The sequence below is a fragment of the Bufo gargarizans genome, chromosome 1, assembly GCF_014858855.1.
Source record: "Bufo gargarizans isolate SCDJY-AF-19 chromosome 1, ASM1485885v1, whole genome shotgun sequence".
NCBI classification, from domain to species: domain Eukaryota; kingdom Metazoa; phylum Chordata; class Amphibia; order Anura; family Bufonidae; genus Bufo; species Bufo gargarizans.
The window spans coordinates 509641990-509656125 of record NC_058080.1 but is presented as its reverse complement, the minus strand read 5'-3'; the positions used below and the strand labels follow the sequence as shown (position 1 = coordinate 509656125).

The window sequence follows — 14136 nt, the reverse complement described above, 5'->3', positions numbered from 1 at the left end:
AATGCTAAAGGTGTGATTGAGAAAGAGTTGTGACACCGCCGCATACAACGCCTTTCACTTTTACAGTCCAAAAGTCATCCTATCATTTTTATTGGAAAGTTAATGGGTAACAAAGTACAGTCTGGTGGTTTTTACAGCAGATCACTGACAGGATACAGGGATAAGCCACTTCACGGGCAGTATTTTACATCAGTATTTGTAGGCCACAACCAGGATGGGAACCTACAGAGAAAGTAATGGAAAGGTTTGTGCCTCCTCTGTTCTGGACCCACTGCTAGATTTAGCTTACAGATGCTGACTGTGTGAAAGTAGCTGAATAATAAGTACCGCCATATGGCATGGTATTGAGTTGTGTGCAGGGACGGACTGGGAACTTAAAGTGAACCTGGGAAAAAAAAAAAGAAAGTACCCCTTTTTTGTAGTGGGACCAAAGTTAATACAAGGCACTTACTAATGTATTGTTATTATCCATATTGCTTCCTTTGCTGGCAGGATTGATTTTTCCATAACATTATACTCTGCTCGTATCCAGGAGTTATGACCACCCTGCAATCCAGCAGCAGTAGTCATACTTGCACACTACAGGAAAAAGCGCCGGCCTATGCACTGCCATGGTACCGGCCACAAGGAAGGCTGACACCTTTTCCTATAGTGTGCAAGAACGACCACCACTGCTGGATTGCAAGGTAATCCCTGCATACAAGCAGTATATAATATGATGGAAAAGCGAATCCAGCCAGCAAAGGAAGCAATATGAACAATCACAATACATTAGTAAGTGCCTTGTATTAACTTTCTATACATGAGAAATATAATTTGCTGAAGTGAGACAACCCCTTTAATGTAAAAAATGAAAATCCGATATCATATAGTACATAACAGTCTCTTTCTAACAAAAGCTAGAACCAGCCCTGTACATCGCATGGATCGAGGTATCTCCCCATTCATTGCTCTGCAGCTTAGGGGTGTGTCCTTACTCATAGGGCGTGCCCTGTCTGCTACAGCTGGTGTCAGATGAAGGATGGAACTGAGCATGTGCTTCCATCTCAGTGAGCAGAAAAAATAAATTAGAAAGAGCAAACAGCAGGTGGCGCTACACAGATTTTATTGAATAACTCAGCAGCTATACGAAATTTTGAATTACATGCAATAACAAAAGTGTTCAGATCCAAGTGTTGGTTTGAAAACTGTAGACTAGTCTTCTGGGACAACCCCTTTAACCTCTTCAGGAACCTGCCATTTTTCACCTTAAGGACCAGGCCATTTTTTGCTAATCTGGTATATGTCACTTTATGTGGTGACAACTTTAAAACGCTTTTACTTATCCAAGTAGATAAAATTTCAGAATCACTTTTTTTTTTAATCCATTTTTTTTCTGCTAACAAAGCAAGGGTTAACAGCCAAACAAAACTCAATATTTATTATTACCACGATTCTGTAGTTTACAGAAACACCCCATTTGTGATCGTAAACTGCTGTACGGGGACACGGCAGGGCGCAGAAGGAAAGGAATGCCATGTGGTTTTTGGAGGGCAGATTTCACTGGGATAATTTTAAGTTGCCATGTCACATTTGAAGACATCGATGCATCCCTAGAGTAGAAACGCCAAAAAAGTGTCCCCATTTTGGAAACTATGGGATAAGGTGGAAGTTTTGTTGGTACTATTTTAGGGTACATAAGATGTTTGGTTGCTCTATATTACACTTTTTATGAGGTAAGGTAATGAAAAATAGCTGTTTTGGCACAGTTTTTATTTTTTGTTTTTTACAGTGTTCTTCTGACAGGTTAGATCATGTGCTATTTTTAGAGAGCAGGTTGTTACAGACATCACAATACCAAATATGACTTTTTTTGTGTTTGTTTCAGCTTTACATAAAGCATTTTTGAAAAAAAAAATAAGATTTTTTAGTGTCTCCATGTTCTGAGCGCCATATTTTTATTTTATTATTTGGAGATTGTCTTAGGTAGGGTCTCATTTTCTGCGTGATGAGATGACGGTTTGATTGGTATGATTTTGGGGTGTGTATAACTTTTTGATCGCTTGGTATTACACTTTTTGTGATGCAAGGTGACAAAAATGGCTTTGTTGACACAGTTTTTATTTGTTTACGGTGTTCACCTGAGGGGTTAGGTCATTTGATATTGTAATAGACCTGGTTGTTACAGACATGGCGATACCTAATATGTCTACTTTTTTTTTCTTTTCACTTAACACAATAAAAAGCATTTTTGAAAAAAAAAAATGTTTTATTGTTTCCATATTCTGAGAGCTACAGTTTATTTTTTATTTTTTGCCCGATTGTTTTATGTAGGGGCTCATTTTGTGCGGGATGAGGTGACTGTTTGGTACTATTTTCGGGGGGGGGGGGGGGGGGGCATACGCCTTTTTGACCTATTTGAAGGATCTTTGCATCAACCTTTATTTCTGGTAGTCAACTGCCACCAAGATGAACATGAAACACATTTTGCATACTATGGCTTAACCCTTTCAAGACCGGGTTATTTTCCCATTTTTTTGTCCCAGACCTCCCAAAAACCATAAGTTTTTTTATTTTTACATTCACATAGCTATAGGAGTGCTTGTTTTTTGCAGGACAAGAGTCACTTTCTAACGGCACCATTTACGGTTGAAAACAATGTGGTGGGGCGCAATAAAAAAAATAAAAAATAAATAAAAAAGGAGACCGCACATGCACACTGCACGCCATCTCATCGGCGGGGGTGCCGGAACCCCATCGATCTGAAAGCTTCAGGACATACACAAAGTCACATACAGAGAGATGGAATCATGTGACGTCACGTAACTGGATGAGATGCTGCAAGGACAAAGTGAAAATGGATGGGTCTTATGCAAGCCCCACCTAGAAGAGGCCATTCGTGGTTGGGGGCATTCTGGAGGGCAGAGTAAGTGTTGGTAAGTACACAAGTCCTGTCTGTCCTCTTATTTACAACTTCTTCACAAGCAATGCCAAAAATAAAGCTCAGTCACTAGATTCCACTAAGCCAGTCAGAGAGGAAAAGCACCTCTAATGGCCTGTCAGTCTGTACACGATCTACATCCTAAAACAGAAGGCGGGGGGTCAAATGTGGCAAACCGTGCGTTCTTTCATTAGTTTCTTAGCGCTTCACCACCAGTATTCTTTTGTTAGTCTACATCCGTACTGTACCATCACCATACCAGTCAATCCCAGTTTAAGAGGACCTGTCACCTCTCCTGACAAATACTCGCATTCCACGTCATCATTCCGGAGCATCTTATGACTCCATGTTGTACTATTCTGCTATTATTCCTGCTAGAAATGTATGGAATTATTAGCAGTTTGCAGTGAAGGTCCAGAGGAGTATAACTAGTTGGGCAGAGTATCCCTGCACAGTCTGGCACCATCCAATCAGTGCTGCCAATGTCAGATGGTGCAGAGGCACACCTCCAACTTGTAACACCCATCTGGACCTTCGTTGGAAACTGCTAGCAATTTATTTATAACTTCTAGCAGGAATAATAAAAAAAAAATTGTACATTATAGATGCTCCAGAATTGTTAGCACATGGGAAATGCAGGTAGTTTGTAAAACAGACATGTCAGGAGAGGAGACAGGTTCTCTTTAAAGGGTTTTTGCTAGGATATGCCCCCACTGTCTGATAGGTACGGGTCCCTCCTCTGGGACCTGTATCTACACGAAGAACAGAGCGGGGAAAGTAGTGGAGAGTGCACTGTGCATGCGCAGCCGCCCTCCATTCATTTCAACGGGGCCGCCGAAAATAGCCGAGTGCTGGCTCAGCTATTTCTGTTGGCCCCATAGAAATGAATGGGAGCGAGGGCCAGGTATGCGCGGTGCGCTCCAATTCACTTGTATGGGAGAAAGCGCTAGGTGGTGGCCGGACCCCGGGAAACCTGGGGTCCTCCATCCACCACTCTCCTTACTCCATTCTCGGGGACCTCTGGGACCCGCACCTATCAGACAATGGGAGCATACCCTAGCGATATGCCACCATTGTCTGTGATGGGAATACCCCTTTAAGTGAAGATCTGTTAGCAGGCCAGAACAATACTGGACAACAGTAATCATCAATAATTCCTAGGTTTAAAATAAATAAATAAAAAAGGCACCACAATTTGGGTTAAATTGCTTTTGCTAGTTAATATTCCCTCAGGGCTGGCCAGATATAGAGAAAATGGGTCTTTTTTTCCCTCACATGTTATGCCTTCAGAACTCACTTCAAGCACAATATACCGTACAGTCATAAGGGTGGATGGCGCAGAAAATCAGCAGCATTGTACAGCATTGGCAAAGTAGATTTTCGGAAAAATGGCATCCACAGGCGGCGTAAAAAAATCTGCAGCATAAATTGACTAGCAGCGCGGATTTGAAATCTGCAGCGTGTGAAGTTATGCTGGGATCTCCTCTCCCCTTTGCAATGCAGAGCACGAAAACCACAGCCTCCGCCATGTAACACTTGAGATAGGGATTTGATGGCCTATCCTTAGGATAGGTCATTAACATTAGATTCCAGCAATGGACTATGTGGTGGACGACGCTGTGTAGATCTGGCAATGCTCCCACTGAAATTAATGCAGTCACCAGCCCCATCCACTACACAATAGCTCCTGAACAGCTGATCAGCCGGGATGCCAACAGTCGGGCCCCGCCGATCTCATATTGATGACCAATCGGAAGGATAGGTCATCAATATGAAGGTTTTCCACTGAAAACAATGGGAGAGGCACTTTTCATGTGGATTATTATTTATTTGACTTACTGACATATTCTGCAGTGCTTTATCCTGCGTGTGAAAAATGTTCTCCTGAAAGTAAACCTAACGGACCCCATTATAGTCAACGAGGTCTGTTAGGCTACGTTTGCTTCTGTTATATTCCAAATCCAGCACTTCCGTTATTTTCTTTCTTCTGCTTCTATAACTGAGCAGAAGAACGGAAATACATAGAGCAGATGTGAAACCAGCCTTATGTTGTCACTGACTGTCAGGTCTTTGGGCTGTGAGAGGAAACCCACACAAACTCCATGCAGATGTTGTCCTTGGTTAGATTGGAATCTAGGACCTCAGCGCTAACCACTGAGCCGCCATGCTGCGCAGAACATACAACAAAATCCACCCCTCTTAAAGCTATAATATGACCGGTTGTTATGGCTATTTCACAATTTCGTCGTAAAAGTCTATCTGAAAGTAAGCCAACCAATAGTTGGTATAGAGTCAGAGAAAGGTTTCTACTCTGGCACCAGATTTATCATCCAGCCCGAGGCACTACGATAAATCTAGGCAACCTGTCTAAGGCCTCATGCACACGGCCGTTCTGTGCATTGGGGACCGCAATTTCAACATCCGTGCAGTGGGTAGGACCCATTCAACTTGAATGGGTCCATGGTCTGTCTGCATCAGAAAAAAATATGACATGTCATATTTAATTTGCGGTGCGGAACAACGGAAAGAACCACCATGGAAGCACTCCGTAGTGCTTCCGGTGTTCCGTATCTCCGGAATTGCAGATCCATTCAAGTGAATGGGCCCCTATCTGTGATGCACACAGCCGGTGGCCGTGGATTGCCAACTCACCGTTTGCGTGCCGCAATACGGCTGCCCAGCGGCTGTGTGCATGGGGCCTTAGGCTACTTTCAAACTAGCGTTCTTTGTGGATCCGTCATGGATCTGCAAAAACACTTCCGTTACAATAATACAACCGCCTGCATCCGTAATGAACGTATCCAGTTGTATTATGTCTTCTGTCCCCCTTGACTTACATTGTGTGCCAGGACGGATCAGTTTTCTATTGTGCCAGATTGTGTCAGAGAAAATGGATCCGTCCCCATTGACTTACATTATGTGCCAGGACGGATACGTTTGGCTCCGCTTCGTCAGGAGGACAGCAAAACGCTGCAGGCAGCGTTTTGGTGTCCGCCTCCAAAACGAAATGGAGACGGAACGGAGGCAAACTGATACATTCTGAGCGGATCTTTTTCCATTCAGAATGCATTAGGGCAAAACTGATCCGTTTTGGACCGCTTGTGAGAGCCCTGAACGGATCTCAGAAACGGAAAGCCAAAACGCGAGTGTGAAAGTAGTCTAAGCTTACACCATCTATAGGATTAGTCAATCTACTGTAGGTCCGTCTATTCTTCTTAAAGGGTTCTCCAGTCTATAGATAAGACATCGATGTCAAATTGGTGGGGCTACTATACGTGTCACCTCTATCAATCAGCTGTTTCAGGCTGCTATGGCGTATGGAAACTGGAGGCAGACAGCTCTGTACACTGTAATGGCCATGCCAGGGTGCTGCACCTCAGTTCCCATTTGAATGGGACCCAAGCTTCCTGGTGTCACATTGGGCAACTTAAATACTGACAAATTATCAATTTGGATTAAAAATGGCCGCAGTCTTCATTAAAGAAGTCACACCATGGTGGCAAATGCCAAGTGGCCTTGCCCCAGTCAATGAGCTGGTACTGGAAACAACTCAGTATATAGATAGATCATCAGGGGGGAAAAACTCCTTCAATTTCCCCTCTAGTGGTGTTGTAGGAGAACCCTTATTGCCAGGTTTTCCCCCTAGATTACAAATGACCGCTGGGGTCCCACAAGGGCAGGGGTGCATAACTTTTTTGGTTGGGGGCCACATTGTCAGACTGAAGCATTCCCAAGGACTGGAAATAAAGCTTAGAGTATTAACAACTGAAATACTGTATTTATGGCATATTGAACAAATAGTATATAGTATTATACTATTACTGTCTAGTTACATTTCCAGGACTCCCATCTGATGGAAGAACACATGAAAGATACATGCGAGCACCAACAAGACATAGACAACATGTCTGTTACCAAATGGTTGTAGGCCGCAGAGAATGATATCGAGGGCCGCAGGAGAAACTTTGAGACTAAGGCTAGGTCTACACGACGACATTTGTCGCGCGACAAAAAGTCGTGCAACAGTTGTCGCGCAACATTTTGTTGCACTAATGTCGCGCGACAATTTTTATAATGGCGGTCTATGGTGTCGCACTGCAACACGCGACATGCTGCGACTGCGACGCGACAGTCGCAGAAAAATCCATCTCGAATGGATTTTCTGCGACTGTCGCGTCGCAGTCGCAGCATGTCGCATGTTGCAGTGCGACACCATAGACTGCCGTTATAAAAATTGTCGGGCAATATTGGTGCAACAAAATGTCGCGCAACAAATGTCGTCGTGTAGACCTAGCCTTAAAGGGGTATTCCCATCTTAGACAATTAGGGCATATCACTAGGAAATATACCTATCAGACAATTGGGGTATCGAGAACGAAGCGGGGAACGCTGTGGCTGGAGGACCCCAGATTTCCCGGGGTCCGTCCACCACCAAGCGCCTAATCCCCGTCTCTCCCATAGAAGTGAATGGGAGCGTGCTGCGCATGCGCGGCCCATTCTCTCATTCATTTCTATGGGGCAGACGGCAATGGCCAAGCCAGCGCTCTGCTATTTTTGGCGGCCCCATAGAAATAAATGGAGAGCGGCTGCGCATGCGCAGCGCACTCTCCTTCACTTTCGGGGATCTGTTCTCGATATACGTGCGGATCCCAGCGGTGGGAGCCGCACCTATAAGACAATGGGGACATATCCTAGCGATATGCCCCGATTGTCCAAGATGAGAAAACGCCTTTAAAAGGAACCACTGTAACAAATCAGGATTATCCAAAGCAGAGAATGAAAATATAGATACAAATAAAACCATTGTAACAATTGCAATTATGACTATCTCCACCACCTTGGAGGGGGCTTCTCAGAAAGTGCTCCTCTCAGACCTCAGCTCTGTAATCTTCAGGATACAGAACCAAAGAACGAGAGCAGAGGGACAGGATGCTGGATAATCCTGTTTACAGGCTCCACAGAGCAAAAGGTTAATTGCTCCCGGTCTACGAAACAAACACAACCTTTACCCCCCTCACCCCTGCCTCACACAGTGCACACTTGTGAGGGGGCACAACTTGACCGGTCATCACTGCTAGCTGCTGTAAATTGATGGAGCAATAGTGGGCACGTCCCCTCGCCCTGCATTACACCAGCAGGAGAAAACACCAGTAAGAAGTCTTTGATCTGCGTGTCAATGCAGCATATTAATGTATACCAGTATCTTCATTTTTTGTTTCATTTGCATGAAAAAGAATGGCGCTCAGATGTTTTCCTAAGGATGCCTGCACACCGTGCGGATTATACTTGGTTTCTTAGCGTGCATAAAATCGGCAGCGTACTACAATACCAGCAAAGTGTATGAGAGTTAACATTTGTGCAATCTCAAACACTTTACTCGTACTATTCTATGCTGCGCATCTTCCGCGTGGAAAAACAGGTGGCCTTAAGGTGTCTGTACACACTGCAGATTTGTGTGCAATAAATCTGCACCAAAACCGTATGTGTTTTGCAGTCCGCAAATTGTGTATGCGAAAAAATAAATAAAAATACAAATAAAAAAATGACATCCGTATGCCATCTGTTTTTATTTATTTTTTGGTGGATCCATTGTAACAATTCCTAAAACAGACAAGAATAGGACACGTTAAATTTATTTTTTTTTTGCAGGGCTACGGAACGGACACATTGATGCGGACAGCACACGGTGTGCTGTCCGCAGTTTTTGTAGACCCATTGAAATGAACGGGTCCGCATGCTATCCGGAAAAAACTAAACTAAACGGAAACAAACAACGTTCGTGTGCATGAGGCCTAAATCAGTGCTATTTACCATTGCTGTAGTATGCGTTTCTGTTGATGTTAACAACCTCATTGAAGTCTATGGGGAAACCACTATAGACAAGGTGCGGTATCACACAAACAAGCAAATTTTCTAGGTCAAACAATGTCGATTTCTGCACCTAAGAAAAAAAGCTAAGTGTACATGGAATTTGTGAAATCTCATTCACTTTGCTGGTACTGTATTACGCTGTGGCTTTTCCTCATGAAATGCGAGCAGAAGAACCTAAGGGTACTTGCACACGGCCGTGTAGTCTGCATCGTTTTCGCACCAAATCTGCTGGTATTACTTGAGGACTTTGATGTGGATTTGCCCCAGACCTCATCCATTGCATTGTAAATGGTACTGCACGGAAGATCCGCACCACAGATCAAAGTCCTGTACACACTATATTGAAAACCTCATCTACTTAGCTGGCACTGTATTACACTATGGACTTTTACAAGAAAATCTGCACATAATACGTGTAACATGGTCACAAGACCAGTTTTGCCTCTTTTTTTAATGTCCATATGAACATATTTTGACGCAAATGTACACCGTGTCCGATACTTGGGAGTGGTAGAGGCGTGCCAGGGTCCGGAACATCAGCCCTGGCAAATTTACTATTAGGCGTAAATGTTGGCAAAAAACAACTACAGTCAGGGCCTGGAGTCAGTATTATGCCTGGCACAATGACCGACGGAGGGGCGCGTTATTTATGACAAGGCGCGCTCCTCGTCAGAAATTACACTAACCTTACGGCAGCACAAGGGGGAAACTGAGACCGGCGTAAAACGTCTCCAGGCTTGTATCGAAGAAGTCTCTTTCAGCTAACCTGTGGAGTGAAGACACTTTAAGGCCACATTCACACAACCGTAGGATAGCCGTGCCCGTTTTGCAGACCGCACAACACAGGGACCGGCTGAGAGTACTCCACATCTAGGTGCAGAGCAGACCCATTGACTTCAATGGGTCAGCGATCTGCAAGATGTGGAAGAAGATAGGACATGTCCTAGCTTTGGCGGAGTGGAGACACGGACCTGGAAGCACATGGAAAGGCTTCTGCATAACAGCCTGCAAAACAGGCCCGGGCGTCCCGTGGTAGTGTGAATGTGGCCTAAGCGGTATTTAGCCTTCCACTGCTCTGCCAATTCTGAGACCCCTGGTGGGATCACGATGGCTGGACTGACTGCGACCTCTTCCTCTGATGTGTGTTTATCTATATCTACATTATGCCGCTGAACAGGACGACACCTGGTCGCAACAGAGGAAGACTCTGCAGCCCGTCTGGCGTTCATGTAACCATAGCCGGTTTTGTAGAATCGGAAAAGTGACAGAAGAGTAAGTGCGGCCCTAAGGCCCCTTTAACACGGGCGAGTATTCTGCGCGGATGCGATGCGCGAGTTGAACGCATTGCACCCGCACTGAATACCGACCCATTACTTTCTATGGGGCTGTTCACATGAGCGGTGATTTTCACGCATCACTTATGCGTTGCGTGAAAATCGCAGCATGCTCTTCTTTGTGCGTTGCGGTGCAATAATCCACGCAACGCAGGCCCCATAGAAGTGAATAGGGTTGCGTGAAAATCACAAGCATCCGCAAGCAATTATTTTCCCTTATAACATGGTTATAAGGAAAAATAATAGCATTCTGAATACAGAATGCATAGTCAAATAGCGCTGGAGGGGTTAAAAAAATAAAATAAATGCTTTAACTCACCTTAGTCCACTTGTTCGCTTAGCCCGGCATCTCCTTCTGTCTCCTTTGCTGAACAGGACCTGGGGTGAGCATTCATTACATGAACAGGACCTGTGATGACGTCACTCCGGTCATCACATGGTCCGTCACATGATCCATCACCATGGTAAAAGATCATGTGACGGACCATGTGATGACCGGAGTGACGTCATCACAGGTCCTGTTCATGTAATGAATGCTCACCCCAGGTCCTGTTCAGCAAAGGAGACAGAAGGAGATGCCGGGCTAAGGTGAGTTAAATCATTTATTTTATTTTTTTAACCCCTCCAGCGCTATTTTACTATGCATTCTGTATTCAGAATGCTATTATTTTCCCTTATAACCATGTTATAAGGGAAAATAATACAATCTACAGAACACCGATCCCAAGCCCGAACTTCTGTGAAGAAGTTCGGGTACCAAACATGCGCAATTTTTTTCACGCGAGTGCAAAACGCATTACAATGTTTTGCACTCGCGCAGAAAAATCGCGTGTGTTCCCGTAACGCACCCGCACATTTTCCCGGAACGCCCTCCTGAGTGTCCTGTCCTGTGCTCCTCAGCGTCAGCCCCCTCCTGAGTGTCCTGTCCTGTGCTCCTCAGCGTCAGCCCCCTCCTGAGTGCCCTGTCCTGTGCTCCTCAGCGTCAGCCCGGGCCCCGGAGTCAGTGTGCATTAGTGCACTGCGCATAGCAGGTACCCCACCCACACACAGTGCAAGTAATTAGCCTGCCTCAAAATAAAGGCAGGCAGAAAACATCAGGCAGCCAGTAAGATTGGGGTTATTGTGACTCATTAACCCCAATCTTGCCACTGGCACATTTTAAACATGATGGGGGTCACTTATTTTTAATGTCAGGCTGGGCACATGCTTTTGGACTGGACCCCATGCGCCTCACATTAATAGTAAGTGACCCCCAAAGTACCATCTCACATAATAGGCAACATGGGGTTAATGTGAGTTACAGAAAACAGGCCACTTATTAATATGAGGCACTTGGATTAGAAGTCAAAATTCCTAAGACTGTGCCAATAGCAAGTGACTGTTCGTGTAGCTCATGCATTAACCCCATGTTGCCCATTATGCAAGGATATGGATACTTGATAGGGTTATTATGAGGCACATGGGGGGGGGGGGGGGGACAGTTGGACCTGTGCCTCACATTAACCCCATCATGTATCACTTTGGCAGCTTCCGATCAGAGCCATGGCATCCAGGACAGTTACCATGGCAACCAGGACACTACTAAAGCCCCGGCTGCCATGATAATCTCCAAGTAGGGAGCGTGTGAAGTCCTATTCACCCAAATAAAGCTCTAGTAGGGTGAATAGGACAAGGGTTCTAGTCCCTAAGGGGGCTAATAATTATTAAATAAAAAGATAGAAGAAAAATTTCCATAATAGACCCCCACCAATCAGATACTGATGACCCATCCTAACTAAGGCTACTTTTACACTCAAGTTTGGTGTGGATCCGTCATGGATCTGCACAAACAGCACTGTGTGCTGTCCGCATCTTTTGTGGCTCCATTCAAATGAATGGGTCCGCACCCGCAAAGTTACGGAACGCATGCAGACTCAGATTTACGATCGCGTGAATGGACCCTTACTAGTAGAGAAAAGCCGGCAGAGCCTATACGGGCCCCTTCACATGCTACAGATTTGTTGCAGAAATTTCCATCAGTTCCATTTCTCGTTTCTGCAACAAAATCTGCAGCGTGTGAAGGGGCCCGTATAGTCAATGGTGACTGTCCAGCACTTTGTGTGAAGGGGCCCGTATAGTCAATGGTGACTGTCCAGCACTTTGTGTGAAGGGGCCCGTATAGTCAATGGTGACTGTCCAGCACTTTGTGTGAAGGGGCCCGTATAGTCAATGGCGACTGTCAAGCACTTCCTGGTCCTATGATTTAGAACAGAGATGCACATCATTTTCTAGTTGGGGGCCACATTGTCAGACTGAACCAACGACAAGGGCCAAAAATAAAATTTAGAAAGGCATTAACTGAAATACTGTAATTTATGTACATATTAGGCTACTTTCACATCTGCGCTAGGTGCGGATCCGTCTGGTATCTGCACAGACGGATCCGCACCTATAAATGCAAACGATGGTATCTGTTCACTACGGATCCGTCTGCAAACACTTAGTCAAAAAAAAGTCTAAGTCTAAGTGAAGTCAAAACTGATCCGTCCTGACTTTACATTGAAAGTCAATAGGGGACGGATCCGTTTACAATTGCACCAATATTGTGTCAATGTAAACGGATCCGTCCCCAAAGACTTTCATTGTAGGTCAGGACAGATCCGTTTATGGCTCTCACAAGCGGCCCCAAACGGATCAGTTTGGCCCCAATGCATTCTGAATAGATGCGGATCCATTCAGAATGCATCAGTTTGGCTCCGTTCCATCTCCATTCCGCTCTGGAGGCCGACACCAAAACTCAGCAAGCAGCGTTTCGGTGTCGGCCTCCAGAGCGGAATGGAGGTGGAACGGAGCCAAACTGATGCATTCTGAATGGATCCGCATCTATTCAGAATGCATTGGGGCCAAACTGATCCATTTGGGGCCGCTTGTGAGAGCCATGAAATGGATCTCACAGGCGGACCCAGAAACGCCAGTGTGAAAGTAGCCTAATACATACATTATATACTATAAATGTCTGGTTACACTTCCAGGACTACCATCTAAATGGGAGAAATACATGTGAGCAGCCACAAGACATACATGTCTGTTACAGGATGGTTGGGGGCACAGAATGTCATCAAGGGCCGCAGGTTGTGCACCCCTGATTTAGAACAATGGATATAAGCACAGGAGCCGGTCATAGCTCACGGTGCGCTGCGTTACGGCATACTGTTGCACCAGTTGGCAGTATGCCCCAATGTGCACTCCAAAAGTAGCGATTGTGATCGTATGGAAAATAAATCCATAAACCTGGGCGCACACTTGCAGATTTTAGACCCATTCAGTCTCACACAACCAAAATCACAAGGACTATCTGATCAGCCCATTTACACTCAAGTTTAATTAAAGCCGCTAATCCCCATAATGAGGATGTCTACCATACACCTGGCAGGTCCAAGGTCACACACTGACGGTTAGGTTGCGTTAATATTTCGTGTTCATCCAAGTTTCTGTAAAGTCCTGGGCATGCAAAGGGTTAATGCCTCTCCGCACGCTCGGGACGGGGTGTAGAAGTGACCCCCTGCTCCACCCATGGCAGCAGGACGCCCCGCAGAACAGTCCGCCTTACCCGCGAGTCAGCTCGGCCACGCATTCTCCCCGGAGCCCGTAGCAGCGGCTCAGCCGCGGGACGACAGATATTCGTGACAGCATGTTCCCGGTGACACATGAAAGGTGGGAGCTCAGGTGGGTTCCAGTGCGTGCTCGCCCACTAACCGCGTCCCCGAGCCTCACTGCGCATGTGCACAAGGTAATCCGCGCGTGCCCGTGCGCGCCACCTTACCCTGGCATCGGGAATGTCTGTATAGTAGATTTATGTTTGTATGACTGAAAAGTAATGGGGCCCTGGGCAAACGGACACTTGGGCTGTTACAGCATACAGATACATTTCTGCCTCCATACAGGATCTAAATAGTACTTTCATACGCTGTCCACATAATACTGCCATATTCATCCCACATAATATTGTACTGCGCCATATAGTACCAAAAT

General features: G+C 45.5%; 1 protein-coding gene across 1 annotated transcript in view; it reads right to left on the bottom strand.

The window, feature by feature from the left end:
• Positions 1 to 13872, bottom strand: part of NIPSNAP1 (nipsnap homolog 1) — a 55034-nt gene extending 41162 nt beyond the window's left edge. Inside the window, exon 1 of the mRNA XM_044275281.1 lies at positions 13715 to 13872. Coding sequence (XP_044131216.1) covers positions 13715 to 13797 — 83 coding nt within the window. The 5' untranslated portion in view covers positions 13798 to 13872. The remainder of the gene's footprint in view (positions 1 to 13714) is intronic.
• Positions 13873 to 14136: the final 264 nt, after the last annotated feature.